Raw genomic sequence first — 24,257 nt, forward strand, 5'->3', positions numbered from 1 at the left:
TGCAGTATAAACATGCAGCACCAGGTGGCGCTGCAGAGCAAGAAAAAAAATCTAAGTGATTTTCCATAGTGTTTTTTTTTTCTTTTAACAATTTAATTTCTGACTTATTTATAGGGTTGTTGTTTTTTGCCCCCCTGTATGTAGAGCTGCCCTGGGACGGGGAAGCAGGTGTGAGGGCTCCCTATGCACCCATCTCCATGGGGGTCTCCGTGCTTAGCAAAGGGGCTGGACCCTCGGACGCCACCAGGTTTTCCAGGTACCCCACACCTTATACTCACACTTGGCCCTCTCTCCCCGCTTCCCAGAGAGGCGACGTCTCCTGTGGACCCACGCTCTGCCCCACGGCCCGATGCCCACATCCGTCGCGCGACCCTTGCGGCTGCCCCACCTGCGATTCCTGCAGCTTCCACGGGCGAGACTGTCTTGACGGCGAGAGTTTCCCTGACCCCCGGGACCCCTGCAACCAGTGCCAGTGTTCAGTAAGTAGGGTCGCCAGAGGAGAGAGACAGGAGAAAATTCTCCTGGGGGAGTTTGGTACGGAGGCTCAAACCAGATTCCCCATTTGTTAGGCCTTCTGTCTGGAAATGCATGGCAGGATGTAGCCCAAAAAGGTCAGAGAGAGGGGTCCCATTAGCACACTCTAAACCACAGAGCCTTGGGCTTGCCAATCAGAAGGTCGGTAGTTCGAATCCCCGCGACGGGGTGAGCTCCCGTTGCTCGGTCCCTGCTCCTCCCAACCTAGCAGTTCAAAAGTACGTCCAAGTGCAAGTAGATAAATAGGCACCGCTCTGGCGGGAAGGTAAACGGCGTTTCCGTGCGCTGCTCTGGTTCGCCATAAGCGGCTTAGTCATGCTGGCCACATGACCTGGAAGCTGTACGCCGGCTCCCTTGGCCAAGAAAGTGAGATGAGCGCCGCAACCCTAGAGTCAGCCACGACTGGACCTAACGGTCAGGGGTCCCTTTACCTTTACATTATTATAATAATTTTTATTTAATTATGCCCCACCCATCTGGCTGGGTTTCTCCAGCCACTCTGGCCGGCTCCCAACAGAATATTAAAAACACAATAAAACATCAAACATTAAAAAAAATCCCGAAACAAGGCTGCCTTCAGATGTCTTCTAAAAGTCAGATAATTGTTTATTTCCTTGGCATCTGGTGGGAGGGCGTTCCACAGGGCAGGCGCCACTACTGAGAAGGCCCTCTGCCTGGTTCCCTGTAACTTGGCTTCTTGCAGTGAGGGAACCACCAGAAGGCTCTCGGAGCTGGACCTCAGGGCTGGACGATGGGGGTGGAGACTCTCCTTCGGGTATACTGGACCGAGGCTGTTTCGGGCATTCAAGGTCAGCACCAACACTTTGAATTGTGCTTGGAAATGTACAGGGAGCCAATGTAGGTCTTTCAAGACTGGGGTTATGTGGTCCCGGCGGCTGCTCCCAGTCCCCAGTCAGGCTGCCGCATTCCGGATTAGTTGTAGTTTCCGGGTCACCTTCAAAGGTAGCCCCACATAGAGCGCATTGCAGTAGTCCAACCCGGAGATAACCTTATCCTCCACAAACTCATCTAATCCTCTTTGAGGCCAGGTTGGTGGCCTTTGCTGCCTCCTGTGGCTGTGAGTTCCATAGTTTAATGATACATTGCATGAAGAAGGACCTCCATTGTGTGAAGAAGGTAGCCCCACGTAGAGCGCATTGCAGTAGTCCAAGCGGGAGATAACCAGAGCATGCACCACTCTGGCGAGACAGTCCGCGGGCAGGTAGGGACTCATCCTGCATACCAGATGGAGCTGGTAGACAGCCGCCCTGGATGCAGAAGAGACATCATCTTGGCCGCTTCATCTTTCCCACAACCATCTCCTGCCATCGCCCCAGCATCTCTCATCCAACCACAGTCCTTGGAACAATTTACTGAACCCATGTTTTTTTACTGCATTTCCCGAGCACTCCTTGCACCTTAACAGAGGGTGTTTTCCAGACTAGCAGTCAGCATTAGGCTTCCCCGAAACGGGTTCTTGCTAGTTTTGTGGTCAGACATGAAGCTGGCCTCCCTGATGACGGATTTTGCAGGATTTCTACCTCAAGGAATTTGGGATGGATGCGGGCTGAGTGGTTTGCCCTCCCCAATTTGGGAAAGACCTGCTTAATTCTTCACACACTTCCGCACCATTGTATTGATGCTATTATTAGTACTGCAGCTATATTATTGTTATGGGTGGGTATAAATAAATTATTTTTATTATTACTATTACTATTATTATTATAGTGCCCCCCTTTCTTTTTTATATATCATGTTTATTAATTTCAACATACCAATAATTATTATACATTCCACAGAACTTCACATCTTATACAATCTTTTTGGACTTCCATCAGCACCTCTGATGATCCACCATTTTTATCATTTCTTAAATTCCTATTGCCTTTAATCATCTTAACTCACAATCCACCTCTTTAAACATTTTTGCAATAATTCAAATAATTTACCTCACAAAACTTCTTGCAAACCTACAAACGTAATCTGGTCATCACAGTTACTTTTCAAATAGTCTGTAAATTTACACCAGTCTTCTGAGAATCTCTGGTCCTGCAGGTTTCGAATTCTTCCGGTTAGTTTATCCAATTCTGCATAGTCCATCAATTTCACCCTCCATTCTTCTTTTGTCGGTAATTCTTCTTGCTTCCATTTTTGTGCCAATAATATTCTTGCTGCCGTCATTGCATATAAAAACAACTTACAATCCTTTCTGTTTATATCATCTCCTACAATGCCAAGTAAAAATGCTCCTGGTTTCTTAATAAATGTATATTTCAACATTTTTTTTCATCTCATTATATATAATCTCCCAGAAGTTTTTCACCTTTTTACATTCCCACCACATATGATAAAATGTTCCCTCTTTTTCTTTGCATTTCCAACATTTATTACTAACTTTATACATTTTAGCTAATTTAACGGGTGTTGTAGTACCCCCCCTTTCGCCCTAAAATCCCACGGCGGGTTCCTACAATTCAAAATACAACAATTAAAGAAACTTGCAGCAAATACAGTCACAAAGCGTAGCATCTAATAACGATGACATCTGATGAAAGAAGAATGGAGGATGAAATCAGTGGACTATGCAGAATTAGATAAACTAACAGGAAGGATTCGAAACCTGCGGGATCAGAGATTTTCAGAAGACTGGAGTAAATTTACGGACTATTTAAAAAGTAATCGTGATGGACAGATTACGCTAGTAGGTTTGCAAAAAGTTTTGTAAGGTGAATTATTTGAAATATTGCAAAAAAGACAATGAGGAGAATTATTAGTTAAAGGTAATATGAAATTAAGAAATGCATAATAAGTGATAGGAATGGAAAATCATCAGAGGTGTTGACAGAAGTCCAAAAAATATTGTATAAGATGGGAAGTTCTGTTGTATGAATGTTAATTAATATGTTAAAAACTAATGAAAATGTATTAAAAATAATAATAACAACAATGACATCTAATGAAAAAGAATCAGGAGTTCATAAAATTGCTTATACACTGAATGTTCTCTCTCATGCACACACGGCCAACTGGTACTTCCTCCCTGACTTTGGAGCCGAGAGGCAGCGTGGCCTAGTGGGATGGATTTTATAGGGCGCAAATGATGATCGTCACCAATTCCTGGGGGCAGCCCATCTCTATGAACATGTCTGCAAATGCCCAGGACGTAAACCACAGGGCCCCTGTCCCTTCCCTGCCCACAGGCTGGCACTGTGACCTGCATGCCCGCTCCGTGCCCAGCTGTCCCCTGCCAGAACCCCGTCGTGCCGCCTGGGCAGTGCTGTCCAAAGTGCACAGGCGCCTGCCGTTTCCAGGGGCGCCTCTACAAGAGCGGAGAGGCCTTCAGCTCGCCGCAGAATGCCTGCCACACGTGCACTTGCCAGGTGAGTGAGGGCAGAGGGGTTGGCCCCTACAGGGGCAGGTGAGCTCCCCTGGCCTCGCTCAGCAGCCCCAGTAATGGCAAGGCTGAGCCAAGGAGCCTTCTGCATGCCAAGCATGTGTCCTAGCCCCTGAACTGCCTCCCTTCTTCCTCTGCAGGCCGAAGTCGTGACTTGCCAACCCAAGCCCTGCCCGCAGCAGTGCACCCACCCTCTGCCCCCCGACGCTCCCGCCTGCTGCCCCACCTGTGACGGCTGCCTCCATGAGGGCCAGAAACTTGCCAACCGGCAAGTCTTCACCCCAGCCTCGGACCCTTGCCGGCACTGCAGCTGCCTCCGTGGAAACGTGCTATGCAGCCCGGTCCTTTGCCCCCAGGCGCCGTGCGCCAGTCCTGTCCGCAAGCCTGGGCAGTGCTGCCCACAATGCCCAGGTAAGCCGCAAAAACCAGTCCCCCGGAATCTGCTTTTATTTATTGCATCAATGTGCCACCTTCCTCTCCAAGGAGTTCCAGGCGGCGTTCTTGGTTTTCCCCGATGCCACATTTAATGCCCGCAACAACCCTGTGAGGTAGGACAGGCGGAAAGATGCAGCGGTTGACCCAAGCGGCCGGGCCGGGTGGGGATTCGAACCCGCCTCTCCCAGGTCGAAGCATGTCGCCTCGCTGGCTCTCAGTTTTGAGGCTGGGGAGGACGAGGGGCTGTTGGCGGACCCCTAACCCCCCTGTCTCCCCGACAGTGTGCCAGCACGGAGGCCACGAATATCCAGAAGGCTCCCAGTGGCTCTCGCCATCGGACCCGTGTCAGCAGTGCTCCTGCGTGGTGAGATCCTCTGCCCTCCGGTCCCTGCTCCTCACAGAGGGCCATATTCCCTTCCCAACGACTTTTCGGGGGCCGCAGGCCAATCGGAGGCGGGGCCAGAGGCGAAAGTGGGAGGGGCAAGCAAGGGCCTTTGGTGCAGCACTTTATTGCTTCATCAAACTTAAACGCCGCTTGATTATAAGAGAAAGGAAACCTCAAAGTGGTCTGTGAAAAAGGATATGTCAGATTATTATTATTAAGTTGAATTTATATACAGTCATACGTCAGGTTAAAGATGCTTCAGGTTGTGTTATTTCGGGTTACGGACCAGCCAAAACACAGAAGTACCAGAACAGGTTACTTCCGGGTTTCGGGAGTCATTCACGGAAGCACTAAATCGCACTATGCGCAAAAGCGCCGAATCGCAAGCCGCGCATGCGCAGATGTGCCATATGGGTTGTGAATGTGCATCCCACATGGATCACGTTCGCAACCCGAGCGTCCACTGTACTGCCCTGTACCTGGGGGTTCACAGAATAAAATCTAGATATAAAACCACAAAATACATAATAAAAATTAAAATAACAACCCAATAGCCCTCCCCCAATTTTTTTTTTAAGGGCATAGGATGTCAATCATATCCACCAAAGGCCTGGTTAGAAAGGAACATTTTTGCCTGGCGCCTAAAGGTGTACAATGAAGGCACCAGGCGAACTACCCCGGGGAGAGCAGGAATTAATGAGGAATTAATGTAAGGAGATTTAAGGCTTCCGAAGTTAACGAGAGACTTAAAAAATTCACCTTGGCTGCCTAAACATCTGGTCAGGCTTGTCTGAACAAAAATGTTTATCACAGGTGTTGTAAACAAAAAATGCCCTTTTCCCTTATGGGGTACCCAAGAGCCCATATAGAGTCCCTACATAGGTTCCCTATTAGTAGGAGAGAATAACAGAGGCCAAGCAGAGCAGAATATTGAGAAGCAAAGCAGCCAGTAAGCTTGATCTTTATTGATCTGGTGCAACAGGGTGCTCCCCTCACCCGCAGAAAAGAGGAGGAACCCCAAAAAATGGCACGCAAGGCCTTATAAAGACCTTTGAAATTGCCACTGTAGATCAAGACCACCCCCAGAAACATCATACATACATCACAGAAGGGGCGTAACCCAAGACCACCCCTCAGATACATCACACCTACATCACAGAAAAGGCGGTCTACAACAGAAATTTGAGTGCATTGTTTATCTCCTGTCTGGCAGGTTACCTGTTAATGGTCACTTGACTGGATACCCTGGGGAGCCTGGCCAGTCTTTTGTAATGATAAATACTTAGTTCCTTAGCCAGATCACAGGCTCACACCCTATTCAAACACAGACATACCCTTAAGACAGGATTTGTGAAGGAAAAGACAATGGGCAGGCTTTTCCACTTTGACCTTGCAGAGAAAATATTTGCTCAGTTTAGGAATCAAAATGGCTTCAGGTCAGTCTTCCTGTGCTGATCTATGTACGTGCGGTTATGAACATGACCATATATCTAAGACCTCAAAATTCCTAACACACAGGCACCGAAAAGAGTACCGTGAAGACGCCTGCCTGATTTCAATAGGCGGGCACGAAACAGCGAAACGGATGCCGTGCTAAACATAGCTGTCAACTTTCCCCCCTTTTTAAGGGAAATTCCCTTATTCCGAATAGGATTCCTCGCAAGAAAAGGGAAAAGTTGACAGCTATGGCGCTAAAAGATTTGGGGGCTGCGTGGCATCTGCAGTGGCGCAGCTTTTGCGGATTGCAGCGGGCAGCTGTGGGCTCAGGTGACCTCCTTCTCCTCGCAGGGTGGCGAAACCACATGCGAGTCTCTTCCCTGCGAAGTCCCCCTCTGCTCCCACCCGGCTCCGGGACCCAGGCAGTGCTGCCCTCTCTGCCACGACTGCCTCTTCGAAGGGGAGCGCCATGCCAACGGAGAGGTCTTTAAGCCGGAGTCTTGTCTCCAGTGCAGCTGCCAGGTGAGACACAGGAAACCCTCGTTCATTGATGGGACCCCCAAGAAGGGCCAAATTTAGGTTTAATGAGCCCTAAGCTCATTAAACATAAAGCTATCCGGTCTCTAGAAGGACACGGGTGGCGCTGTGGGTTAAACCACAGAGCCTAGGGCTTGCCGATGAGAAGGTCGGCAGTTCGAATCCTCGCGACGGGGTGAGCTCCCGTTGCTCAGTCCCTGCTCCTGCCAACCTAGCAGTTCAAAAGCACGTCAAAGTGCAAGTAGATAAATAGGTACCGCTCTGGTGGGAAGGTAAACGGCGTTTCCGTGCGCTGCTCTGGTTCGCCAGAAGCGGCTTCGTCATGCTGGCCACATGACCCAGAAGCTGTACGCCGGCTCCCTCGGCCAATAAAGCGAGATGAGCGCCGCAACCCCAGAGTGGTCCACGACTGGACCTAATGGTCAGGGGTCCCTTTACCTTTACCTTTAAGCTACTGGAGGTCACGGGGCCCTTTCTATGTCCAGCTGTCCTTTGCCAACAACAAATGGTCGCTGTTTTTTGTGTTGAATATACGCTATATATACCAGTTACAGGTAGGTAGCCATGTTGGTCTGCTGTAGTCGAAACAAAATTTCAAAAAATTCCTTCCAGTAGCACCTTAGAGACCAACTAAGTTTGTTATTTGTATGAGCTTTCGTGTGAACGCAAGAATTGTGCGAGCCCATGAAAGCTCATACCAATAACAAACTTACTTAGTCTCTAAGGTGCTACTGGAAGAAATTTTTAAATTTTGTTTCGCATATGCTATATCAGGGGTCAGCAACCTTTTTGAGCCGGGGGCCGGTCGACCGTCCCTCAGACCATGTGGGGGGCCTGACTATATTTGGAGGGGGGGTGAACGAATTCCTATGCCCTACAAATAACCCAGAGATGCATTTGAAATAAAAGGACACATTCTACTCATGTAAAAACACACTGATTCCTGGACCGTCCACAGGCCGGATTTAGAAGGTGATTGGGCCGGATCCGGTCCCATGGGCCTTAGGTTGCCTGTCCCTGTGCTATAATTTATGGACCTGATAGGTATCTCAAGCCATTTGCACATCACAAAAATATGTGTTTTATCAAAGTAATTGTTGAACTGAAATACAATTAAGAAGAAGTATATCAATAGTGAAATAATTACTAAGCTCTAACTTCAAATGTGCACACAGCCTGGGTGGGGCAATTCGGAGCGAGCCACCGATGGGGTGGGCATCAAGGGGCATGGGGGTGCCAGGGGCATGGGGGGGAGAAGATCTGACCCTCTTGCCTCTTTTGCAGGAGGGGAACGTCCGCTGCGAGATGATCCAGTGCCCCCTGACCACCTGCTCCCACCCCGTGACGGAGCCTGGGGTCTGCTGCCCCCGCTGCAAAGGTGATATTGGAAGATGACTGTCCTATCTCCTCTCAGTCTCCTGTTTCCCAGGGTAAACATACCCGGCTCCTTCAACCGTTCCTCATCAGGCTTGATTTCTGTCAGGGAACTGCCATCAGGGCCAGAGGGAGAGAGCGGGCTCCAGAGGGATTCCAGAGAGCGTCCCGGGATGGGGAGAGGCAGCCCATCTGCTGGGGAAGGGAATCAGCGTAGCACCAGTGGAGAAGGGGGGCAGATGGGGGAATCGGCGAGGCGGTCCCATGACTCCTCGCCGGGGACCAGCGGGGAGAGTAAGGGTCCTCCGCTGCCTACGCCCTCCCTGCGCAGAAGGCTTCCATGCAAGGAGAGTAGGCGGAGACTTGGCGTCAAAGAGCTTCTTTGCTGGAAGAAGTTCAAGAAACGCCCACTGACGGATTCTGCCAGCGATTGAGGCAGATACGGGCGAGGGGCTGTCCGGACAGAAAAGGTTCACTCAGGCAACCCAGCCAGGTGTGGCGCCGGTTTACGCACGAGCAACCCCTAGAACCATTACAATTTCCTTGATCATCTTGGTCGCCCTCCTCTGCACACCTTAAACTGGGGTGCCCAGAACTGGACACAATTTCCCAGGAAGGATCTGACCAAGATGGAATAGAATGGGACTAGGACTTCCCTGGATCTGGACACTAGACTTCTGTTGATGCAGCCTAGAATCACATTAGCCTTTTTTGCTGCTGCATCATGTGGTTGCCATTTGATAACTGACAGTTTCTCCAATTGGGTGGTATGTAGTATTCCCAAAACAAGGAAAGATTGGACTCTGATTGATAGAATACACATGAGGCTTGACCAGCAAGACTCTGGGAGGAGTGCGTATAATAATTCTCTCCACCCCTTGGCCCAGGTCGTTTTATTCACAAAAGAACTTTTTACACAGTGTTCGTAAGAACCAACCAGATTTCCTCTGAGCATTTCAAAAACCCCACATGGGACAAAGACAGATCAGAAGAAATTCTTTTAACTACAAAGAAAGTATTTCCTACTTGAGCATGCATATGTAGTTCAGAGTAAATAAAATGGGAATAAAAGGAGGAATGCATTCAGCAAAACCCCGAAGGTCATAAAGAAGAATAAACTGGAGAGGAAGGAATGGCAGTATTTACCATCTCCTTGTGAACTATCTTCCTGGCCCTTAAAGGTAAAGGGACCCCTGACCATTAGGTCCAGTCATGGCTGACTCTGAGGTTGCGGCGCTGATCTCGCTTTACTGGCCGAGGGAGCCGGCGTACAGCTTCCGGGTCATGTGGCCAGCAGGACTAAGCTGCTTCTGGCGAACCAGAGCAGCGCATGGAAATGCCGTTTACCTTCCCGCCGGAGCGGTACCTATTTATCTACTTGCACTTTGACATGCTTTCAAACTGCTAGGTTGGCAGGAGCAGGGACCGAGCAACGGGAGCTCACCCCGTCATTGCAGGGATTTGAACCGCCGACCTTCTGAATGGCAAGTCCTAGGCTCAGTGGTTTAACCCACAGCGCCGCCCGCATCCCCTCCTGGCCTATAAGATCTATCTAAAGATTAAACTACAAAGCTACCTTCTATCTTTATGACCCAGGATGCCTGGTGAAGCAACTGGCCTGTGTTCAGAATGCTTATACATGCCTGTCAGGCAGAGAGAAAGAAAATGGGCAGTAGAGAAAATGGGCAGAGATGGAGAGGCTTGTGGGATTTGATCAGAAATTATTGTCAATGAATCAAGCCCAGTCAACGCAATGCGTTCATTGCAGACGCAATGGCTTGCTCCATATTTCATAATTCCTCATAGCAATCCCACCTGACCACTACACCGCCACGACTCAAGATATTTGGGGCCTAAGTGGCGGCTGAGAAGGGGTGTGGGTGCAGCCATGAGCCTGACGCCCCACATTGCCCCTTCCGGCAGGCTGCGTGTATGAGGGCCGCGAGCGAGAGGACGGGACCAGCTGGCTCTCCTCTTCGGTGCCCTGCATGGTGTGCATGTGCGCGGAGGGCGTGGCCAGCTGCGCCGAAATTGCCTGCATCAGCTCCTGCATCAACCAGATCGAGGTGCCCGGGGAGTGCTGCCCCCTCTGCGCAGGTATGGCATGGCGGCCTTGGCAAGGAGGGGGGCAGGAGATGGATTGCCAGGGGCTCTCCAGGGGACGGAGTGGTACCCCCATGGGGAAAGGTGTCGGCGGGGGGGGGGCTTTTTAGCAGCGAGATAATGCGCTGGCGAAGCAGCATGACAGAAGCTTGTAAAATTATTCATGAAAATCCCTGAAACGAGAAGTCATCGACTAGAAATATTACCTTGTGGAAATAAACTAAATAATAGAAATCGAAAAGTTTAAGGGAAAAATAGAAATTGAAAAAATTGAACAAAGCCTTAATTAACGGGATGCCGGCTACAAACCTCGTTTCACTGAACTATTCAGTTTCCTCAGTTAAAGACTTAACATCAGCAGTAACATCTAGACCATGGGAGCATTTCAGCCCTGTTCTTGAGTTTGTTTAAAATCTAAAACAGCTTATCTTGTATTCCTTTCTTTGAATTTGTGCCATTTAGGTCTTTTAAACCTTTTTGTAAAAGCAGCACTAGAATTTTCACAGCTGAGTCCTCAACTCTTTATTACTGTGCTTTGCTTCCTTCAAGTTGGGCTTTGTCTAAAACTTGCCATTTAGGTTTTCAAACCCTTTTTTGTAAATTCAGTATTAGAAACTGTATCTTTGAGTCCTCAATCCTTTATTACTGCGCTTTGCCTTACCTCGGTCGAGCTAGGATTATAATACTTTAGAATTTTTGGGGAGTTCTACCCCCCCTTTTTTTTTTTGAATTTGGGTTTAAGGTTTATGATTTTTCTATTTCCTTTGAGGAAACTGAATAGTTCCGTGAAACAAGGTTTGTAGCCGGCATCCCATTAATTAAGGCTTTGTTCAATTTTTAGGTTTTTTTAATTTTTCCCCTTAAACTTTTTGATTTTTATTATTTAGTTTATTTCCACAAGATTTCCATTCGTTTTGTGACTGTTTTTTTTCTACTTGTAAAATTATTCACAGCATGGAGACAGTGGGAAGATCTTTCGCCCTTCTCTCCTGATGCCAGAACTTGTGAAGATTTCCCAAAATGGGTAAAAATGTCTGGGGAAGAGTAGAATTTTGGGCAAATTTCCCCAAAAATAAAAAACGCTCTTTTTTGAGATTTTAGCCAAAAAAAAAAAAAAAAATCCAACTCAACGTTTGTGCCCAGATTATCACTTTTTGAAATATGACAAGCCTCAAATAACCCTGGCCTCCCCTTTCCCAGATTGCACTTACGAGGGCCAGGCATACGGGCCAGGCGAGAGTTTCCAGCCGGGACAAGACCCCTGCGAAATCTGCACCTGTGAGGTGAGCAGCCTGGTTCTTGGAGGATTGCGGGTTGGGCTAGATGACCTCTGGAGGCCCCTTCCAATTCAACGGTCATAGAATTTTATTACTTCCGTACCAGGGAGGCAGGAGAGGTGAGACCATGCCCCCCTGGCATTGTGACTGGGTGGTGCTGATTTTGAAAAATAAATACATTTATGAGAAAACAGACAAGTAATACGAGTAAACAAACATACAATCAAACAATCAAGTAACAGAAAAATCAAACAAACCACCACATTATAAGATACAAGAAGATTAATATAACTATCCTCATATATACTCCTCATACTGAACACAATTCTAAAACTTACAGAGAAGAAATTTAAAACTGACTTCCAATTAATCTCACTCTACTTTATCTATCCATTACTTTATACCGCACAGTTACATATTTCTTATATAGTTCTTAGAATTTATATACTGCCCTATACTTGGGGGTCTCTGCAGAGACAGGGCAGCCCAAGGGGGCATCTAGGTCCAGCCCTCTGAAAAGCAGGAATCAGGACTTAAACATCCCGGACAGATAGCCAGTTCAACTCTACTTAAAAGCCTCCAGTGAATAATAGAATCATGGAACTGTCAAGTTAGAAGGGACCCCGAGTGCCATCTAGTCTAGTGCAACTAAACCATGCATTGTTAACAGAAAAATCCGAGGGCTCCCTTGGACAAAAACAAAGACACCAACCAGGATAACTTGGAGCAAAACAGCAGCCTGTAGGCTTGGCCTTTATTGATCTGTTGCAACAGGGTGCTCCCCTCACTTGCAGGTGAGAGGAAAGACACAGAAAAATGGTGTGCAAGACCTTATAAAAACTTTTTCTTCTTAATAGCCTCTGAGTTGTTTCCACAGGCGAGTTAAAGTAAGCATTGTTATGCTTCTGTGTGAACTTTGTAAGGCTCTCCCTTTTTTAAAGCTGGTAAGTCTTTTGTTTGAAATAAATCCTCACACGCTGATCCAAAAGTCCTGCTTGGGCGCCGGGCGCCATCTTTCTCAGTTCCGATGAAATAAAATCTAAGCGTCTGCTCATTAATTTTCCCAGACAAGTTGCACCATAAATCAGTCTTTCCAGGGGAGTTGCCAAGTCGAACTTAGAATACAATCATGACTATTAATCTCGCAACATAGTCTGTCTCATAATGGCGGATCCCGATTAAAAACTGCGTCACAAGAGAGCCTTTTATTTTCTTTCCAAATCTTTCACAAAACAAAAGCTTTAGTTGTTATTTTTAATTCCACACAGTTTATTTTCCAATCTCACTTGCTATAAGTCGTATGACGGTTCTTCTGGGGTGTGTGTGTGTGTGTTTGTTAGGTAATATCGTAATAAAAAAAAGAAAAAGCCCCCCCTTTCTGTTCCATTTCAACATACCGGCATAGATGTTATTCTTTGATGTTATCTTCTGTCCAGTCCATTCCATCACTCTTAACTTCTCAGTGGCAGGCTTAATTAGCAGCTAACATACCCTTTTCTTCACTCGAAGTATGTGCAATAACTTTTATATCCAATAATTTATCTTAAGTAATGCAACTGTTACCAGAAAAATCCAAGGGCTCCCTTGGACAAAAAGTAAAGACACCAACCAGAGTAAATTGGAGCAAATCAGCAGCCTGTAGGCTTGGCCTTTATTGACTGTTGCAACAGGGTGCTCCCCTCACTTGCAGGTGAGAGGAAAGACACAGAAAAATGGTGTGCAAGACCTTATAAAAACTTTTGAAATTCCCATCCTGTAGATCAAGCCCACCCCCAGAAACATCATGCATACATTACAGAAAGGAGGGGTTGAGGGAGGAGTTGTGGTGGTAACCTGAGTGTCCTGTCACCTGGCTGGTTCCTCCTTTCCCCCCTCCCCATGAGTCACTTCCAGGAGACAAAGGGGAGTTGGCAGTTTCCTGCCCCCAGAGGGAAGATCTGATCATTGTCCTTTGTTTCAGTCCATGCTGAATCCACTCCCATATGCAAGTTCTTTGTGATCTTGATTGTCTTCTGTCTAGGACCATCAGGGTTGGCATAGCAACTGGGCAGGGCTCCTGTGGATGTGCTGGGATGATGAAGGGATTATGGCTGGCCTGTATCAAACCTTCCCCATTTTGTAGTCCTTCCTTCATGGAGTAAAATAAAAGTAGAACAGTGCAAATCTGATGCATGGTTGATTTTCTATGAATTTATAACAGAAGCATTGTGTATGTATTGTGTGAGTGTGAGTGTGTGTGAAGTTTGTACAAACTGAATGATTGCGGGGTGATGAAACTGTTCCTTTGCTGGAAGAAAAGCAACTTTGTGAGCGGAGACCCCTTCCTCTTTTGACTTTCTTGTATAAGTTTCAGTTTCCATTTCTCAAGCGCCCTCTGCAGTCCTTGCACAGAAGCTGCTACGTCCCAGCTCTGTCAGCAAATATGATGTGAAGATGTGAAGCTTTGTGTATTCAGTAATTATTTCGAATGAATGTATGTAAATGAAAATATTCATTTCCTTTCTCTTATAATCAAGCGCCGTTTGATACTTTATGTTTGACGAAGCAATAAAATGCCACACCAAAGGCCTCTGATTGCCCCTCCCACTTTCCTTCCACAGCATTTGATATTTTCATTTACATTCATTTATTTGAAATAAGATGGGTTTACGAAGCAATTCTATATCCTCCCACCACGCTGATGAAGAATTCTACGTAACAGTTGTCGACATCTGGAATCACTGTTCCGTGTTGAACATAATATTTGCTGAATACACAAAGCTTCACAGCTTGTCTTTCATTGTACAATTTTCATTATTATTATTACTACTACTACTACTTATACCCCGCCCACCTGGCCGGGTTTCCCCAGCCCCTCTGGGCGGCTCCCAACAGAATATTAAAAACACAATCAAACATCAAACATTAAAAACTTCCCTAAACAGGGCTACCTTCAGATAATACACGCAATGATAAGTTAAAAACAGGCTCCGGTTATAACCGCTTCGGAAGGATGCCGTATTCACCTCCTGGTGGAACAGAAAAGTTTTCAGCAGGTGCTCAGATCTGCTGAATCTCTAGTGGCAGGGAGTTCCAGAGGGCTGCAGGCCGACGACATTTAAAGGTGCTGATTTTCTTCTGCTTCCTTCCCCAGCTGATGTCCGACGGGGAACAACATTTGCAGTGCTACCGCAAGCAGTGCCCCAGCCTCCTGGATTGCCCCCGGGAACAGATCCAGGCGCCGGGCACCGGGCACTGCTGCCCAACCTGCGCACGTGAGTCTCACCCCTAAGCTGCACCCCCATTCCCTTCCAAACCTGAGCAGGAGCAAAGTGGGGAGCATCCCTCTCTGAAACTGTTCCCCTTGCGCTTCCAGGGGTACAGACAAGGAAGATAAACGGTTTTCCATTTGTCTTGTGTAAACTCGGCTCTCCCGATGTTTTGAGACTACAATTCCCATCATCCCTGTTAGCTAGGGATGGTGGGAGTTGTAGTCCTGAAACATCTGGTGGGCCGAGTTGGCCTGTGCCTGGTCTTGTGCAATCTCTGGCTTGGTTTTTTTGCTGAAAGCAGAGGTGTAAACCGGCCTCTGCCACCTGGGGCAGCTCTAGGCGCTTTGAACTATAAGTCCCACCATCCCCAGCCAGCTGGAGAGTGCCTGGTCTGGGAAAGCTGGTTTAAAACACACCCTGTGGGTCGTTTCGGAGTGTTATAAGAAAAAAATTGCTCCCTTTCCCTTGTGGGAAAAGCCCGTAAATAGAATCTTTAAGTAGGTTCCCTATCGGTAAGAGAAAATAACAGAGGCTGAGGATGAAGTTGATGAATTAGATAAATTGGAATTAGATAAATTAACAGGAAGGAATTGAAACCAGCGGGATCAGAGATTCTTAGAAGACTGGAGTAAATATCTGAAAAGTAACTGTGATGAACAGATTATGCTAGTAGGACTGCAAGAAGTTTTGTAAGGTGAATTATTTGAAACATTGCAAGAAAGACTATGAAGAGAAGATGGAAGAAATTTGCCAAAATTGCCGTATTTTTCGCTCCATAAGATGCACCTGGGTGCACCTAGTTTTTAGAGGAGGAAAACAAAAGGGGGGGGGAATTATGAACGAAACAGTGGCTGTATGATTTTTGTGGTCTATGCTGTGGCCACAGACATGATATGTGATTTGACGGTGAGTTTGGGGTAGCCCAATGCAAAAATCCTGAGGATCCATGTGGATCCGTGCTTTGCGCCATTGCAGCCCCACACAACAGTGGGTGTGTGATTTTTTTGGTGCAGGCTGTAGCCATGGACATGCTATGTGATCTGATGGTGAATTTGGGGTGACCCAATGCAAAAATCCTGAGGATCCATGGGCTTTTACCTCCCTCCTCCCAGGCAGCCTCCTTTATTGCTAGAGTCCCTTATCTCGCTTCCGATCTCTTGCCAATCAGCTGCTTAGTGGCTTTGTTTCAGTATCCACTTCCCTCTTTCCAAAAAAAAAAAAAAAGAGCACAATCTGCTTTTCGCCCCTGGGCAATTCGGCTCCAGGGACCACGCATTCGCTCCATAAGATGCACAGACATTTCCCCTTTTTAGAAGAAAAAAAGTGCAACTTATGCAGCAAAAAATACAGTAAGTTTTGCCCCCTGAAATGACACATTCTGCGGGCGGAGGGGGGGGGGCTGCTTTAGGCAAACCCGCCAGTCCTTGCCTCTCCAACCCTCCCCCTTCAGCAGGACTCGGGTTCAAATCTCCACTTGCCCATGAGGCTCACTGGGTGACCTTGGGGGGCCTGAGCAACTGCACAGAAATGTTGTGGGGATTAAACGAGGAACAGAGAACCTCCCCATTCAGCTCCTTGGAGAAGAAGGCAGAATAAGAGCGTGCGGCTCTACATCCCAGGGTTTGCGGGTTCGAGTTCCGGTTGGGCAAAAGATTCCTGCATTGCAACGGGTTGGACTAGATGACCCTCGGGGTCCCTGCACATTTATGATTCTGTGATTAATGAGATATGGGCGGGCGGATGGGTAACGATCATTGCAGCCTGCCTGAAGAGATGCAAAGCGCTTGGAGCGTTTGGGCAAAGCGCTTTTTGAAAACAAGTCCCAGTTGTGTCTTTGAGGCCTCATTTCTGCTGTTTTTTTTTTCCCCCACAAATTTTATTAAATTTTCCGCAGTGATAACACAAACCACAAAGCCAAATGATACACAAAAACAGAAAAAGAAAAAGAAAAAAGAAGACGGAAAAAAAGGGGGAACAATAAACAGATGAACAATAACAAACTTAATTCTTCACAAATCCAAGCTTTTAAACATCTTGGTTGACTTCCTCAAATCCCTCCCTTCTGAGTTTCCTTGTAATTAAAAGGAATGGCTTTCCAATATCATTATTAAACTAATATCATTGTTAAACATTTCTGCTTTTTTTGCAGAAGCTCTTAGCAACTGCACTTCCAGCCTGGTGGGCAATGAGGTCCAAGCCACGGACGAGCCCTGCTATACCTGCCAGTGCAAGGTGAGCCCTGCCAGGTGACCCGCGCCAGGCAAAAAAGGGCATTTTGTGGCGCTACAGGGCGCAGGAATCTCACGACTTGTTCCTTCCACTGGGACGAAAGGAGAGAGAAAGCAAAGCCCTTTTGTAAGGGATACGCATGGAGCCCCCACCTTCCTTTCTGAGCAAACTTTGGGGGTGGGCAGAATCCTGGGAACTCTAGTTTGCCTCCCGGAACTACAGTTCCCAACGCCCTTAACAAACGGGCGTTCTCAGGATACTTTGGGAAGGGAATGCGTACAGCACAGAATCAACCCGAGCCTCTTTTTAAAAATATTTTTTTTTTTGATTTTCCGATAAAAACAGCCCATCAACATATCCATATCATAATCCAATTAAAAACAATAAGATAAAATATTTATTATTATTATTTATTTCATTTTACTACATATAAACATTTCAAAATGGGGGGAATTAAAAAAAATAAGCTAAAATAATAAAAAAAGGCCAAATTACAGTCCAAATTGTTAATTATTAATTTTCCCAGGCTCCCTATAGTCTGGACCTCTGAAGAATATCTCCGATATGTTCGTCCCTGCCTCTTCTCATTGTTTTCATGTTTTCCACATTCTGATCTTAACGCTTTAAGCAACCCGAGCCTCTTGCCTCAATGAAGCTGAAGGTCAGGACAGACATTCCCGCAATGCAGAGTTAGACTGCGGAACTCCCTCCCACAGTAGGCAGCACCTAGAAGGCTTTGAAAGAGGATTGGACGGATTCAGGGAGGAGAAGAGGGCTAGTGACTAGCCAAAATGGCCATGCTCTGGGTGCTGAATCTCGGTTGCTGGAAAGCATTGCTCTTGTGTTCGAATCCTGCTTGTGAGTTTCCCATAATGGGCTGAAATATACTCGGAGTTGAGTGTGAATTTCATGCTCTTTATTCAGCTCATAATAATAGTGAGGAGGAATGGAAGTTCCCCCGAAATGTCTGCTTTATATACATTATTTACACAATGGGCCCCACGTGATTGGCTAATTCCGGGATTCACCTTAGGCCAATCAGGTTGCGGATTCACTTCCACCTGGAGCTGGATTGGGTGGCTCCTGAGGACCAATCAGACGGCTGCATTCTGAATCCTATTGTTTTAGGACCAATCAGACGGCTTCAATCTAAATCCTATTGTTCTAGGACCAATCAGACGGCTGCATTCTGGATCCTATTGTTCTAGGACCAATTAGACGGCTGCATTCTGTTGTTGTTTTTTTAAATATATTTATTGAATTTTCCAGAATTTTAGTTTAAAAGAAAACAAGAAGAAAAAAAGAAAAAAGAAAACAACAAAAGTACAAAAAACACAGAATTAAAACAAATACAGTTTCCAGAACTTATTTCCAATAACTTGTTTCTCAGACTTCCTCTCACCTCCCCTTATTGTATTCCAATTTAAATTATTAATTCAACAAATCCTTATATTCAAATTTAAACATCAAATACTTAAATAACATTTGCTCATTACCTTTTTCCTAAAGTCGACCAGAATGTCCCTTCCATGGCTTTCCCCAATTCCAAACAAATAACAAAACATAATAGAAATAAAGCAAGTTATAGTTATATACCCTTTGGATTCCCAGACCCTACCCACCCCTTTCCCGGTTTCAGTCCCCATAAAATGTTCATCAGTTCATTGTCTTGTCTAGCCTGGAGATCTCACGTCCGAGGCTTTTAAATCTCTTTCAGTCCCTCTCTGCCGGCCTTGATAGTCCTTAATGTTAAGCCCCAGATTTCGAAAAGGCTTTGGCCCAACAAGATCACTATTCTTTCCAGCCAGCCCTCCATACTTAAAACCTCTAAGATACCCCAACATACTCCTATCCAATCCAAATATCCCCAGGGTCCAATTTCTAATCCTTCGGTCTTCAGATCTCCACAAGAGTCCCCTCTTAGTTTCAGGCTCACCAATTCAGGCCAGGCTTTCCACATCAGATTGTCATTCTCCTTTGTTGCCTTCATGTCATGCCGCAAATTGTATCTCTCATAACAGCTTTCATTTAACATCTGGGAAGTTACAACTCCTCCTTCCTTCGCTTCAGGAGACGGCTGCATTCTGAATCCTATTGTTCTAGGACCAAGCTGCATTTTGGATCCTATTCAACTCAGTACATAACAGGGGCATTGGGAAGAGGGCACTTTTTACTCTCTTATGTTACGTTGTTGTAAACAAAAATTGCCCTTTTCCCTTATGGGGTACCCAAGAGCCCATATAGAGTCCTTACATAGGTTCCCTGTTGGTTGGAGAAAATAACAGAGGCCAACCAGAGAATACTGAGAAGCAAAGCAGCTAGGAAGCCTGATCTTTTATTGATCTGTTGCAACAGGGTGCTCCCCTCTCACGCAGGAGAAGAGGAGGAACCCAGAACAATGGCACACAAGCCCTTATAAAGACTTTTGAAATTTCCACCCTGTAGATCAAGACCACCCCCAGGAACATCATACATACATCACAGAAGGGGTGTAACCTAAGACCACCCCTCAGATACATTACACCTAAATCACAGAAAAGGCGGTCTAAAACAGAAATTTGAATGTTGTTTTTTTCCTGTTGTTGTTTTTCTCCTGTCTGGCAGGTTACTTGATTGGATTTCCTGGGGAGCCTGGCCAGTCTTTTGTAGAGATAAATACTTAGTTCCTGAGCCAGGTCACAGGCTCACACCCTATTCATATCCTAAATGTGCCTTTAAGACAGGATTTGTGAAGAAAGAGTCAATGGGAGGTTTCCCACTTTGACCTTGCAGAGAAAACATTTGCTTAGTTTGGGAATCAAAATGGTTCCAGGTCGGTCTTCCTGTGCTGATCTATGTATGTGCTTGGTTGGTACACTTATGAACATTTAACAGATATCTAAGACCTCAAAATTCCTATCACAACGTCTTCTGAGATCTCCACAACACACACACACACCCCACCTCTGATCTCCCAGCTCAGCTCTTGTCTGTTTCCACGCAGGACCTGACCTGGGTTTGCGTACACCAAGTCTGCCCAGCGCTGAGCTGCCCCACGACAGAGCGTTTCACTCCTCACGGAGCCTGTTGCCCCATCTGCGATGGTGAGGTGTCTCCCTCCCTCCCCAATCTCTTATCCCCCCCTCCCCACCTATCCAAAGCTTTCTTCTGGAGGGACAGGCCACCCCGACGGACCCGCCACACCCTAGCGAGGGCTGACCTGAGCCTAGAGGTGGGTGGGGTGGATTAAGGTTGGGTGGCATCTCTCTAGCAAAACCCCACAAATGCCAGTGGCAGGGAGTTCCCCTGATTTTCATCTCCCCCGGTCCAGCAAGCACAGATTTCTGCCTCGTACAGTGGCTTGACCAGACCTGCCGGATAACCCTGAAGCACACACATAGTCATACCCCCTTCCCTTCCTTTCCCATCCCTTCCCTCCCTCCCTCCCTCCCTCCCTCCTTTCCTTCCTTCCCTTGTTCCTTCCGTTCTTTCTTTCTTTCTTTCTTTCTTTCTTTCTTCCCTCCCTCCCTCCCTCCCTCCCTTCCTTTCCTCCTCCCTCCCTCTTTCCTTCCTTCCCTTGTTCCTTCCTCCCTCCTTCCTTCCTTCCTTCCTTCCCTCTCCCCTCCCTCCCTTCCTTTCCTCCTCCCTCCCTCCTTTCCTTCCTTCCCTTGTTCCTTCCTCCCTCCTTCCTTCCTTCCCTCTCCCCTCCCTCCCTCCCTCCCTTTCCTCCTCCCTCCCTCCCTCGTTCCTTCCTTTCTTTCTTCCCTCCCTCCCTCCCTTCCTTCCTTTCCTCCTCCCTCCCTCCTTTCCTTCCTTCCCTTGTTCCTTCCTCCCTCCTTCCTTCCTTTCCTCTCCCCTCCCCTCCCTCCCTCCCTTTCCTCCTCCCTCCCTCCCTCCCTCCCTCGTTCCTTCCTTTCTTCCCTCTTCCCTCCCTCCCCTCCCTCCCTCCCTTTCCTCCTCCCTCCCTCCCTCCCTCCCTCCCTCCCTCCCTCCCTCGTTCCTTCCTTCCTTCCTTTCTTCCCTCTTCCCTCCCTCCCTCCCTCCCTCCCTCCCTTTCTTCCTTCCTTCCTCCCTCCCTCCCTCCTTTTCCAAGCTCCCCCCCCAGCTCCCCCTGACTTGAGCCCAGTGGTGTCCCGCTTATTCCTCCCTAACGCTCCCCCCCTTTTTCCAGAGTGTGTGATTGAGGTCGAGGGGCGACGTGTGTCTGATGGGGAGACCTGGAAAGACAGTGCGGACAACTGTGTCTCCTGTTCGTGCAACGTGAGTCCTGGCGGGAGGGCAGGGGGGGGATCTGCCAAGGCCCCCTGGCAACCGTGAACATCCTTAATTGCCGCAGTCTTTCCTTGATGCGCAGCTGGGCCACGTGGAGTGCCACATCCAGGAATGCCTGCCCCTCGTGTGCCAAGACGGACTGGCGAAGTTGCAAGTGCCCGGGGAGTGCTGCGCCAAGTGCCAAGGTAGGACCTGGGCGGCTCAGCTGTTCAAAGCATGTCAGTTTGATAAAATCTGTGAAGTGAGAAGTGAGGTCTTCTCTTAGGGATTGTAGGCGCAGAAATCCCAACCCCCCCCCCAAAAAAAATTGGTAGAGTTGTGCTTGTTTGGAGGTTCTAGCAGGGGAGCGCAGCTATCATATACCTTTGACCGAAGAACAGTACACTCCTTCTATCTGGGATGGTCGTCCTCTTCCACCGAGCGCGCAGCTTCGGGAGGGACGCACATGGAGCGGTGAGGGAGGAAGGGGATACCTGCCTAGCCAGCCCGATCAGCAGAATCCACCCTGGCGATCAATGGGGTGACAGATGTTGCAGCCAGATCGCCCTCACAATACCATCTCTCCAGCTCACACGAGGTACTTAAGGGGCTGATATGGGAGTAAATCAGCCTCCCAAAATTCTTCCCAGCCTCGTCCGCGGTTGCCCATAAATCACCCCAAGTTCGAAAGAAGGAGGGGGTGAGGGCACTGGACGGAAAGCTCTCGAGCGAGCTCAGATCTCCCAGGCGCCATCTCTGAGAGTGACTCTAGTTGTGTAGCAGGAACCTCCCCACCCCAATCATTCAGTTTGTACAAACTTCACGCACACTCACACTCACACACTACATACGCTATGCTTCTGTTATAAATTCATAGAAAATCAACCATACATCGCTTTTGCACTGTTCCACTTTTATTTTACTCCATGAAGGAAGGTCTACAAAATGGGGAAGGTTTGATACAGGGCAGCCATAATCCCTTGAGCATACCAGCACATCCACAGGAGCCCTGCCCAGTTGCTATGCCAACCCTGATGGTCCTAGACAGAAGACAATCAAGATCACAAAGAACTTGCATATGGGAGTGGATTCAGCATGGACTGAAACAAAGGACAATGATCAGATCTTCCCTCTGGGGGCAGGAAACTGCCAACTCCCCTTTGTCTCCTGGAAGTGACTCATGGGGAGGGGGGAAAGGAGGAACCAGCCAGGTGACAGGACACTCAGGTTACCACCACAACTCCTCCCTCAACCCCTCCTTTCTGTAATGTATGCATGATGTTTCTGGGGGTGGGCTTGACCTAGAGGAGGGGAATTTCAAAAGTTTTTATAAGGTCTTGCACACCATTTTTCTGTGTCTTTCCTCTCACCTGCAAGTGAGGGGAGCACCCTGTTGCAACAGTCAATAAAGGCCAAGCCTACAGGCTGCTGATTTGCTCCAATTTACTCTGGTTGGTGTCTTTACTTTTTGTCCAAGGGAGCCCTTGGATTTTTCTGGTAACAGTTGCATTACTTAAGATAAATTATTGGATATAAAAGTTATTGCACATACTTCGAGTGAAGAAAAGGGTATGTTAGCTGCTAATTAAGCCTGCCACTGAGAAGTTAAGAGTGATGGAATGGACTGGACAGAAGATAACATCAAAGAATAACATCTATGCCGGTATGTTGAAATGGAACAGAAAGGGGGGGCTTTTTCTTTTTTTTATTACGATATTACCTAACAAACACACACACACACACCCCAGAAGAACCGTCATACGACTTATAGCAAGTGAGATTGGAAAATAAACTGTGTGGAATTAAAAATAACAACTAAAGCTTTTGTTTTGTGAAAGATTTGGAAAGAAAATAAAAGGCTCTCTTGTGACGCAGTTTTTAATCGGGATCCGCCATTATGAGACAGACTATGTTGCGAGATTAATAGTCATGATTGTATTCTAAGTTCGACTTGGCAACTCCCCTGGAAAGACTGATTTATGGTGCAACTTGTCTGGGAAAATTAATGAGCAGACGCTTAGATTTTATTTCATCGGAACTGAGAAAGATGGCGCCTGGCGCCCAAGCAGGACTTTTGGATCAGCGTGTGAGGATTTATTTCAAACAAAAGACTTACCAGCTTTAAAAAAGGGGAGAGCCTTACAAAGTTCACACAGAAGCATAACAATGCTTACTTTAACTCGCCTGTGGAAACAACTCAGAGGCTATTAAGAAGAAAAAGGATAACAACAAGAAGTTCCAAAGATGGGACTGGTGAGCAGAAATATGAGATGACTGGACCCTTACTGAACTCAAAGCATGGGAACCCCCAACACAAATTTATAATTTGGCAAAATATTTGCACTTTGTGATATGTATTGGTATAATTTGGAATAATTAATGCGATCTGATTGGATTGTTAAATGGAAAACTTAATAAAAATTATTTTAAAAAACAAAACAAAATTGGTAGAGTTGGAACAACAGCAGCTAGGATTCTATATGTACCCAGCCAGATGGGCGGGGTACAAATAAATTATTATTATTATTATTATTATTATTATTATTATTATTTCAATATTCCCAAAAGGTATGTCTCTGGTCTTTTGCTATGTGAAGTTCTTAGTAACTTTTTTATTTCTTCATGGATCGCGTCCCAGGACGGGCGCCTTCTCAACAGGCATGAGCTGACCGCCCTTCCTCTCTGTTCTCCCCAGACCCGAGCGCCACCTGCACCCACCAAGGCCAGACCTTCCAGTCCAATGACCACTGGCAGGTGGACGAGTGCACGGCCTGCACCTGTGTGTCTGGAGAGGTGCACTGCCGGAACGAGCGTTGCCCACCTGCCGCCTGCGCTGCTGTGAGTTGAAGGGGCAGGGGGGAGATTCATCCAGCCCCTGGAAGGCCTTAGTGGGGTCTTCGCTCCATGAGCCGCTGTCTGAGGAACACGGCTGGTGGGCGGGGAGAACCAATGCTCCTTTCAATGCTCCAACGCGGTTGGAGGATGGATGGCGGCTAACAGATTGAGGTTGAATCCTGACAAGACAGAAGTACTGCTTTGGGGGGACAGGAGGTGGGCAAGTGTGGGGGACT

The 24,257-nt window shown here is 47.2% G+C and overlaps 1 protein-coding gene and 1 long non-coding RNA gene across 2 annotated transcripts in view; both read left to right on the forward strand.

The window, feature by feature from the left end:
- The window catches only part of KCP (kielin cysteine rich BMP regulator), a 102,102-nt gene that overhangs the window by 65,590 nt on the left and 12,255 nt on the right, over positions 1-24,257 (forward strand). Inside the window, exons 32-45 of the mRNA XM_081879579.1 lie at positions 306-479; positions 3,735-3,914; positions 4,069-4,339; positions 4,645-4,727; positions 6,537-6,707; positions 8,007-8,100; positions 10,020-10,193; positions 11,400-11,482; positions 14,610-14,730; positions 16,877-16,959; positions 19,940-20,039; positions 21,107-21,195; positions 21,290-21,392; positions 23,882-24,024. Coding sequence (XP_081735705.1) covers positions 306-479; positions 3,735-3,914; positions 4,069-4,339; positions 4,645-4,727; positions 6,537-6,707; positions 8,007-8,100; positions 10,020-10,193; positions 11,400-11,482; positions 14,610-14,730; positions 16,877-16,959; positions 19,940-20,039; positions 21,107-21,195; positions 21,290-21,392; positions 23,882-24,024 — 1,869 coding nt within the window. The remainder of the gene's footprint in view (positions 1-305; positions 480-3,734; positions 3,915-4,068; positions 4,340-4,644; positions 4,728-6,536; positions 6,708-8,006; positions 8,101-10,019; positions 10,194-11,399; positions 11,483-14,609; positions 14,731-16,876; positions 16,960-19,939; positions 20,040-21,106; positions 21,196-21,289; positions 21,393-23,881; positions 24,025-24,257) is intronic.
- Positions 12,185-13,639, forward strand: LOC309352071. The gene is made up of 2 exons (XR_014161085.1): positions 12,185-12,270; positions 13,167-13,639. It is a non-coding gene; the product is annotated as an uncharacterized lncRNA (long non-coding RNA).

This window comes from Podarcis erhardii, assembly GCF_964252035.2.
Source record: "Podarcis erhardii genome assembly, chromosome: 10".
Lineage (NCBI taxonomy): Eukaryota > Metazoa > Chordata > Lepidosauria > Squamata > Lacertidae > Podarcis > Podarcis erhardii.